This window comes from Octopus bimaculoides, chromosome 7 (assembly GCF_001194135.2).
Source record: "Octopus bimaculoides isolate UCB-OBI-ISO-001 chromosome 7, ASM119413v2, whole genome shotgun sequence".
In the NCBI taxonomy this organism is placed as follows: domain Eukaryota; kingdom Metazoa; phylum Mollusca; class Cephalopoda; order Octopoda; family Octopodidae; genus Octopus; species Octopus bimaculoides.
In genome coordinates, this window is record NC_068987.1 from 9,540,136 (window position 1) to 9,550,563 (window position 10,428).

General features: G+C 35.1%; 1 protein-coding gene across 8 annotated transcripts in view; it reads left to right on the top strand.

Moving 5' to 3' along the window:
- The first annotated feature begins 432 nt into the window (after positions 1-432).
- The window catches only part of LOC106884453 (mediator of RNA polymerase II transcription subunit 25), a 67,927-nt gene continuing 57,931 nt past the window's right edge, over positions 433-10,428 (top strand). For 5 of the 8 annotated variants that reach the window (XM_014935842.2, XM_052969211.1, XM_014935843.2 and 2 more), the window contains exons 1-4: positions 433-531; positions 1,411-1,576; positions 1,925-2,080; positions 8,788-8,853. In XM_014935842.2, the coding sequence (XP_014791328.1) occupies positions 449-531; positions 1,411-1,576; positions 1,925-2,080; positions 8,788-8,853 (471 nt within the window). In that variant the 5' untranslated portion in view covers positions 433-448. The remainder of the gene's footprint in view (positions 532-1,410; positions 1,577-1,924; positions 2,081-8,787; positions 8,854-10,428) is intronic. The other 3 variants (XM_052969213.1, XM_052969214.1, XM_052969216.1) reach the window with 1 other exon arrangement.

The window sequence follows — 10,428 nt, forward strand, 5'->3', positions numbered from 1 at the left end:
GAACAGAGGTCATCGAAAACTTTTGTCCACTGTTCTTGATTCTGGGTTGTTTTTTTTTTTTCTCCTGAGAGGAGGCCTTCCTCTCCTTGGTCCTTGTGGTGACATTTGGTTGAGATGACCCTGAAGTTGTTTCTCTTTGATCACTATCGCAAACAGCAGTAGCTTTCTTCAACCGAATACATCTCATTGATTGGTTGAAATTACCTAAATTCGACAACTTCAACATGAAATAACTTCTAAAATACCAAATTTTATCAAAAATGTTCAAAGTAAACTGTGTTCTGTGCGAGACATTCCACCAGAATACGAAGTTTCAAACTGTTTATTTTTAAAAAAATTAATTAAAAAATCTGAGCCAAACTGAACAGATCCAGTATTTGAGTTAATTCTTATTCTGAAAAGAAATTTAATCTTGTATTTTTTTATAGGAATTTTAGAATGGCCTGACATGCCAAAGCAAGGAAGCAATGCAACCAAAGTGACACGTTCTCTTCAATGCAACATGACAGTGAGTGCTGGAGAACAAGACATGTATGTATTATCTCTATTCTTTTTCTTCTTTTACCTACATTAAATAACAATGTTTCACTCTAGTCTGACACTTCAAACTTTTTATATCACAGTGGTTCTCAACTAAGGTTCACATGATCTGGTGGGAAGGGTCCATCTAAGATTTTGTCATTAAAATTTATGTACTGTAAATTGGTTATACTTATACAAGACACAAAATCATCATCATCGTCGTCGTTTAACATCAGCTTTCAATGCTGGCATGGGTTGGACGGTTTAACTGAGGACTGGCAAGAGAGAAGGCTGCACCAGGTTCCAATCTGATCTGGCAGAGTTTCTACAGCTGGATGCCCTTCCTAACACCAACCACTCCGAGAGTGTAGTGGGTGCTTTTACATGCCACTGGCATAAGGGCCAGTCAGGCGCTTCTGGCACAAGGCCATTAATTTCGGAGGAGCCAGGTATGTCGATTACATCAACCCGAATGCTCAAATGGTAAATAAAGGAGATGAAAAATGAAGTCGACCATGGCAGAATTTGAACTCGGGACGTAAAGATGGATGAAATGCTGCTAAGCATTTTGCCGGGCGTGCTAATGATTCTGCCAGCTCGCTGCCCTCTCATTCTATATAATTTCATGTAAGAAACTGTAGTTAAGATATGTTCCAATAATGAAAAATTAGTTGTTATAGTAAATCCAAAAGGATTTACTATAAAAACTAATCAAAACACATAAACTATATTTCATTAAAATCATGATTCTAAAATTATTTTTAAATATCCATAATTTAATTGAATGACTTTTCTGTTTTTTGCTTAATTTGTATTTTATACCTTGTGAAAATTTTTCATGGAAATTTTACCGTTTTTTTTTTTTTGTTTAACTTTTTCTCTTTTCAGTAATGCTAGTAACTGGCCAAACAAACTAATCATGCAGCTAATTCCAATAGACTTCTTGAACCATTTCTCAGAATACTTTGTGAATGCAAAGACAGTCAACTTCCACTTCACTAACACCGATATTGAAGCTATGCGGAGCCTTTGTCGTATCCTAGGAAATTCTCTTGTAAGTATATATATAAATATATATATATATATCATCATCTTCATCATTTAACGTCTGTTGTCCGTGCTGGCCTGGGTTGGACGGTTTGACCAGGGCTGGCGAGCTGGAAGGATGCACCAGACTCCAGTCTGATTTGGCATGGTTTCTACTGCTGGATGCCCTTCCTAATGCCAACCACTGCGAGAGGGTAATGGGTGCTTTTATGTGGTTGCAAAGTGAGCTTCTTAAACCCACAGCCAGTTTCTTTCAGGCCCTGTCTATGAAATCCATTCACAAAGCTTAATTTACGACTGCGCCTGGCTTTTTTCCCCCTTTTCTCACTCCTTTTTCCTCTCCTTGTCTCTTCAGGCTGGCTGTGTCCACATTCCCGGTGTGCACCAGTGCGAACTGAGGGTGGTGATGTTAATATACAGCAAGAAGAAAAAGTCATTTGTCGGGCTCTTGCCTAGCGACCAAGCAGCTTTCATCACAGGAATTCGCCGAGTCATTGCTGAACACAAAAAGGTAAGTATTTAGTATGTTTTGTTTTTTTGTCTCTGCAAAATAATGTTGGTGTTATTATTGTGTGAGCATTTGGCTTTCAGTTGCTAGTCTATATGTATAAATATATGTGTGTGCCTTATTTACTTTTAATAATAATAGATCATAATAATAATAATAATAATAATAGTAATATTGTTGTTGTTGTTGTTACTAGTAGTTGTAGTGGCAGCTGAAGTACTTGATTAATTAATATTAAAGCAAATTATTTTCTGTTTTATTAGTTTTAAAGTTTTACTTTAAGCATGTTTGTGTTAAATGTCTTTAAATTTCTTAAAATTTTTTTTTTGTATAAAAAGTGCATGTGAATTTTTAAGAAAAAATATTTATTCCTTTATTATTATTATTATTATTATTATTATTATTATAGGGTTAATCTTATACTTATTTTAGTTGTCCTTATTTAGCCAACCTATTAAGTTTAAGCATAAGACTTTAAAACTTATAAAATGAAAGTGGGTATTTATCAGAGGTTGACTGGAATGGCAGTTCTCTTTAATTCCTGGGCTGTACGCATAATATAGTAATAAATATATAAAATAATTACATGAATAAATAAATAAAAGTTCTTTTGGTTCATGACAATTCTATTCAATCCTAATCATTCAGCTTAAAGCATAGCTATTAAGACATTTCTTATCTCTTTAGCATTCAGGTTATTCGGTCAACTATAATGCTTCTTTATTCATATTTTTCCGAATTAACCATGTATTATCGATGATGTGATTGTTTATTTTTAGAATGACATTGTAGGATAAGTGCAAGAGGCCAGACCGGGTTAGTTTGGGTATTAAACAAGTAGAATATTTTAGGCTGGATTACTCTGTCACATTTCATGCTTATTTGTTCACAAATTTTTGAGTTTATCATATATTATTTCATAGCTTCAAATTTTCAACGAGGTGGCTTTATATCTTCAGAATGACATTTTAGAGTAGATGTGAAAGGACAGATTTGGCTGTTTTGAACATAAAACAAGTCAAATATCTTGGGCCAGATCTGGCTGGTTTAAATCCTAAAACGATTAAAACGCACTGCTAAGAGACCATACTAGTATAGCCACAACTTAAGTCTTGTATAATCTTGCATAAGTAGATTTTTTAATAAACACTATTGTACAACTCTTACACCAAAGGTTTTTGTATTTAATATTTGTGTGGTCATGAGTTTTTTGTAATCTAAGTTTTTGCTTCTAGTACAAAATAAATAGTATTAGTTTTCTTTAACCCTTTAGCTTTCACATTATTTTATCAAATATAATGCTTATTTATTCACATGGTTTTGAATTAATCAAGCATCATCTCGCAGCTTCAAGATTTCGATGATGTGATTGTATATTTTTAAAATGACATTGTAGGGTAGGTGTAAGAGTCCAGATCTAGCTGGTTTGAACATTAAACAGATAGAATATTTGGGCCTGATATGGCCATCTTAAATGCCAATAGGTTAATTCTGAACAAATTTTAATTAGCTTTTGCTGTTATTGGTTTGCTTTACCACGAATTGGCCTTGATTGAGCTGATTGCCTTTCTCTCGTGCAGTTTTTTCGGTTTGTGTCTAGGAGCGTGACAGTAAAGGTTATGTTGTATCGAACTTATTTGCTGTATTTGTAGTAGATTTGGATGTTAAATTAGTAATTGCATCAAACACAGGTAAAGCTGACCTAATTAACATAGCTGTTTCAATACTGATGATGGTAGAGTAGTAATAACAGAATTAATTCCATATATCACAACTTGTAAAGTCTGAATACAAGATTACATTTTAATTACTTATTTTCAACAGTTTTTTTTTTTTATTTATTTATTTTTTCCTGAAAATTCAAGTTAATGATTTTTAAGCATCATTGCATCTCTAATGTGACTCATTTGTAGCTTGGAACTTTTCTCTTTTTTTAATGAGGCTAATTAACCCTTTGAAATGTTTTAACATCTATCCGAGTCTTGAATGCTCACTAAACCTCATTATATGCACATGCATATATATATATTTACTAATTGTTCTTAATCTTTAAGCTCTTCTCTATGTATAACTCAGCATTTTATTAATTCTGTCAATTTTTTTCTGTCAAAGAAAACAAATTACTCACTTTTTTCTTGTCATGATTTCAGTTTTTTTTTGCGGTTAGGTTTCGGTTTCGGAATCTTCATGTTTCCATTATTAACCTTTTGCCTGTCCAAAGCATTTTCATAAGTTTGTCCTAAATGTCCTTGCTTGTTTTCAATCTTTTTATTTTAGTTTGCCCTTAATTTAAATGTTCTGAATAATATGAAACTGTCCTTTTATAAGTCTCAAGTTACTCTGGTGGTTGAAAAAAAAAAAAATGTTGAGAATGTGTATCACAAATGATGCATGGACACCAGGGGGATATGTCACATGTATCACATGTGGTACACAAGACAAGCAAAGGGTCAATGCACAAGCCTCCAGTCCAGTATATTTTGACATAAATACAGGTGTCTGAAATTGTGACATTGCTTCGTTTATGTATTTCATCATCATCATCGTTTAATGTCCGCTTTCCATGCTGGCATGGGTTGGACGATTTGACTGAGGAATGGCGAGCCAGATGGCTGCACGAGGCTCCACTCTGATCTGGCAGAGTTTCTACAGCTGAATGCCCTTCCTAACGCCAACCACTCTGAGAGTGTAGTAGGTGCTTTTATGTGCCACCGGCACGAGGGCCAGTCAGGTGGCAATGGCCATGCTCAAATGGTGTTTTTTACATGCCACTTGCATAGGAGCCAGTCCAGCGGCACTGGCAACAACCTCGCTCAAATGTTGTTTTTCACGTGCCACCAGCATGTGCTGGTAAGGCGACACTGCAACGATCACGCTCGAATGGTGCTTTTTATGTGCCACTGGCACGGGAGCCAGTCAGCGGCCCTGGCAACGATCACGCTCGGATGGTGCTCTTAGCGCTCCACTAGCACGGATGCCAGTCATGCATGTCTTTTGCAAAACTCCTGATGTGAAACCATGTGTTGAAACAGATATTGTTATATTTCAGGATGGTCATTTTTGTTTTTTTCTTGCTAAGTAAACACCCACATTATATATTTGTTCTTCACTCTATTATAATAAATGAGTGAAGAACAAATATATAATCTGTGTGTGTGTGTGTTTATTTGTTAAGAAAAAAAATGACCATCCCAAAATATAGTTTCATTGTTTATAATCTGTATAGCTCTTGTTAAATATAGTCATATAGTGAGAAATAGACTTCAATTTTTTATACACATCAGGAAGTTATTGTTCAATTTTGAGGTTTCAAAAATCTTATTGTGTATGTAATTTGTCAATTTCATTAATTTAGTCTTCTTAATGTGCAGCTCTTCTTAACTTTTCTTGAACTGATCTTTAAAAGCTAATTAGAAGAATCTTTTGAGAAAAAATTCTGGCCATGATTCTGCCATCTTTGTAGAATAATTGCCTTGCTATATTAAGCAGATTGAGCAGCTATATAAAAAATTGTTTTTTTTATGGATTAGAAGCACAAAACATCATCTTTTTTCAGTTTATTTATTTATGAATTGGAACAAGGATTAATAAACTTTGGTACAGAAACCTGAAAGAAAAGTAGAAAACCATTGATTTAAACTTTTAGATGCTATGTGGATTTAAAAAAAATAATGTTTGTCTGAAATTTCCTTATAAATATAATTAAGTTTTAGAAGTAAAATAACAAAATATCGAAGAAAGAGAACTTACAATGTGAAAAGGAAAAAAATTTAAATAACATATATTTGAGGCACAAAAACCCTTCATCAGAGATGTTAGTCTATTATAGCATCAATCATGTTGGTCAATATGGCCAATACTTTATAGACCAACACCTCTGGTAATGGATCTCGGGCCTGGAATTTTGTAAATGTTATTAAACTTTTTCTTTTCACATTGTAAGAAACCCTCTATGTCTGCTATTTTCTTATTTTTACTTGTTTATTACAATGTTTCAGCCAAGCTACAATACTCTCCTTTCATCTAAGTTTTATCTCAAATAATTTCTTGTCAGTTCAGTTATTTAAACTATCGAAACTGAGAGTCTTTTAGGTGTCACCCTCTTCTTTTGACTCCAGATTCCTAGCAATTTGGAATTTGCATGAAGCATAACTTTGTTAAGTTTTGTGCACAAGACTTTATTACTGTTCTTCATGTTTGGTTTTTCTGCTCAAATACTGGATTAAGATTTAATTTTAATACCACCCTAGTTACTGGTAATTAGAAAGAATTGTAATTAGGAGTAAATATATGCTGTTTTTACTAAGTGATATGATATTGTGTTTTGGGTATTTTTCTTAACCTGGTCAATGTCTTTTTGCAGTTTATTTTCTAATACTATGGACATTTCTGAGATATTTTCTTGTTAGGTAACAACAATAAGGATAGCTTATATAGCTATATATTTTATGTAAGATTCTGCTTAGGGCTAGAATGCTATGCGCTGTTTGTGGTAGGATTTGAATGTTTGGTCATGGACAATTATTCCAATGTTACAAACATATAACCTGATACTTTTTAGTCAAATAAACCCATTATTAGTCACTTAATTTATAACTGTTCCACCTAGTACATTAGCCTAAGCCCAGAACAATATAGTCATTATATTAGTGACTGTTGGCCCCCAACTCACTCCCTAGAGACCAGCTGACCAATTTCATCTCCCTTGTTAATAATTTCTGCTCTACACTAGAATTCATTTCTTACATCTTGGGGGTCATTTATCAACTTCTTAGATCTGTGTCCATCGACCCCCACCCCCCACCTTCCCTCACCTCTCCACTTTCATAAACTGACCAGCTCCCATGCTTACATTGAATTTTCTTCTTCCCATCTCCCATCTCTTTCTCTCAATTTCTTCATCTTCCACCAGTTTAGTAGAGACCCTGCTTTCAAAACTGTGTCCCACCAAATGTTTCTCTTCTGCAATAAGTATACCCCCCTCCTCAAACCATTATGGCGGCCCTGATTCTTTTCCGTTTCTCACTTGCATTCCCTCAACCTCTCATCTTCTTTACCTCTCGGCTGCTTCACACACCATCTCCTCCGACTTTTTTTTCCTCCTTCTACCTGTCGTCGCCATTGCTGTCATCTTACCTCAGACTTCACAAATCCCTTCAAAACGTCAGAAAAAACATATACGACCTTCTGCTCCAGCATTCTCCTGTATCTAAATTACACCCAGACTGGAAACTCTGTTCCTGCGTTTAAAACGACACTGGTCCTTTTGTCCCCAACACACAGCCCTATATGGCCCTCAGTTGCACTTCTGCTAGTCTGATTCTTACTACATTGCATGCCATCATTGTAATGGCTTGTTTTATAAGTGTGACTGATAACTATCTCAGTGTTTGCTTATGAGAGCCTCCTTGGAATGTCTACTGTAATGTCTTTGGCATCTTGAAATACACGGTACAATACTTTTGCTCTTCCTGATCACTCCCCAGCTATCATTCCATCTTTGGAAATTTGCTCATGCCATGGTCCAAATGGAATGTGCTAACTTAGCAAACACTGGTTCATTTTCCATCTGGGAACCTCTGCTCCTAGTGTTATGGACTCTTCCCACCAATTTCTCTCCCTCAATCTCAACTCTTTCCTTTGTCTTCATTTAATGCTATGTGCCTGTGTTTGTCTTGTATGTGTATCTGTTTTGTCCCTTTGTAGCTGGCTGTGTTGTTGTTACTGTTACTGGGTAACTCATCCTACATAGCTTGCCATAGCATTGGCTACGTAGCCCCTCATCCTGCTACATCTTACACCAATTACCCCTCTCCCTAATTTATTCCTATCATACTCTTTCCTCCTGCTTGGGCATCCTCTCACCATCCTTCTCCTTCTGCCCTACTCCCTTGCTCCCCATACTTTACCTCCCCCACATCTGTCATTCCCCACAGTCACTTCCTTATCCACTCCCTGTCACTAAAATTCTACCTATTCCCTCACATTTTCCACTTCTGCTGGCCATTATTTAAAGATTCCCTATCGAAAAACCTTAGTCTGAAACTAGATTTTTCCAAACTCCCTCAGCTTCTAAAGTTATTGATGTCTACAACCTCTCTTAGATTCATCATCTTAATAAACCCACTTGCCAATAATTTATGCCTAATATACATTTTAGGCTGGCTATATTCCTCTGAACAGTCACATTTATTGTATTTAAGTCTGCATTCAAACCTGAACATAGTGTATGTAAACAAATAAGAATAAATTTTAAACCATTCCATTAGCTAAACTTATTTTTATCGATATTTTTTAATTAAAATTTCAATGATTAGCTCATTTATATCTAAGAACAAAAAAAAAAATCTAATTATACTTAATATAATATTTACATAATCAAAACTAGAGAGAAGCTTAGTTAGCTTCTGTTTTCTCCTTTTTATTTAAATCTTTCTTTTAAACCTATATATTTTTTTGTGTATATATATATATATATATATATATACAAATTATATATATATGTATTTGTGTTTATTTATATATATATATGTATTTGTGTTTATATATATATATATGTATATATAGATTACATGTATCACTGATTTCAGTAATGTTATGCTTGTTGCATGAATATTTTAATGCTTTTTTTTTTATTCTACTGTTTGGGAACTGTTAGATGTGTGATAGTTGGTGCCTGCCTGACGTTCTGCGTTTGTTCTGTTTCCCAGCAAAAAGGTATACAGTTTGGCCAGATGGTAATGTCAGTGCCGCAGGTCATGCCCGCAGCTAATCAGGTATACACATCTCCCTCTGCAAAATTCTTGTTCTGACACAACTGCGACCACTCGTCTTATTTTTTGCTCACCCTTTCGCCTTTTCTGCCTTTGCCACCTCTTTTTCTTCCTGCCCTTTCTTGTTATGGGCCATTCTAGCCATTTGTTCATATATTTTTTTTTATCTACCCTTCACAATGGTATGGTCACCCTTTATTCTAGATCCTTCCTTTCTGAACCCAAAAATTAAAAAAAAATAATAATAATAAAAAGATTTAATGAAAAATAAAAAAAAATATCTGTGCAATTAAGCAGTTATTACTATTATGTATAGAAGTAATAATTTAATAATTTATTGTAAGAAAATTACTATTGCTATGTGTGGTAATGATAATTTATATCATTAAGGAAATTATAATTACTGTGTATAGTAATAATAATTTTTGTACTTTAAGGAATTCGTTACTATTGTTATAGCAATTTCTTCGTAACTAATGCATGCTGTTTTATCCACATTTAATATCTTTATAATGCTTTAGATAATAACAACAATAATAATAATAATAAATCAAGCACATATAATGTTCTGTTTGGGTTATTGCAAGATATTTCAAACTCCTCTTAGCACTTCTGACGATTCATATTTGCTATTTTTACAACCTAATGGTGAACAACATCCCTTCCCAGTTGCTTTTAACACCTAATTTTCTGGTTTTGTATTATAATATATGACTGGGGACACTGTGTTGAGGAAATGTAACCCCCTCACCTGAATGAGAAGTAAAAACCTCATTGACTTGTTCATTATAGCAATGTATATGTTTGTGTCACACTTTCAGGTTTGCTTTGAAGCTTAATTTGTCTTAATATCTGAGGAGCTTTCATGAAGGATTACAAGAAAGACTGGTCCCCCCCCAGTAAGCATAAAGGGAAAATTATTGTCTGATTTTTTTTTGTTAGCGTATTCCCCCAATATCCATGGCAGTGTGTGTGTGTGTGTGTGTGTGTATATATATATATCATCATCATCATCATCATCGTTTAACGTCCGCTTTCCATGCTAGCATGGGTTGGACGATTTGACTGAGGACTGGTGAAACCGGATGGCAACACCAGGCTCCAATCTAATTTGGCAGAGTTTCTACAGCTGGATGCCCTTCCTAACGCCAACCACTCAGAGAGTGTAGTGGGTGCTTTTACGTGTCACCCGCACGAAAACGGCCACGCTCGAAATGGTGTCTTATGATGGCTGCCCCCTTGTTATCGAGTATGGCCATTGCACGAAGCTCAACTTAACAGTGCTGTGATCGAATGTGACTTTTTAGCCCAGCCAAAGATCTACAATGTCTTGCACAGAGTTGGCATCCAAAACCTTTACTGGCAATAAGCTGGCTGTTGTTGTAATTGGGCTCCATGTACCTTTGCGTGTCGTTTAAGTCCTCCTGCTGAATCACACTCCCTTCCACATGCCCGACAGACATGACTAGTATGGAGTGTAGCATCATCACCAGCGACCTGGTAGTCAATCCTCGGTCTTGCTTTATGACTACGAAGATGACTCATGAGTCCAGCTACACACACTTTTTTATATGTAGC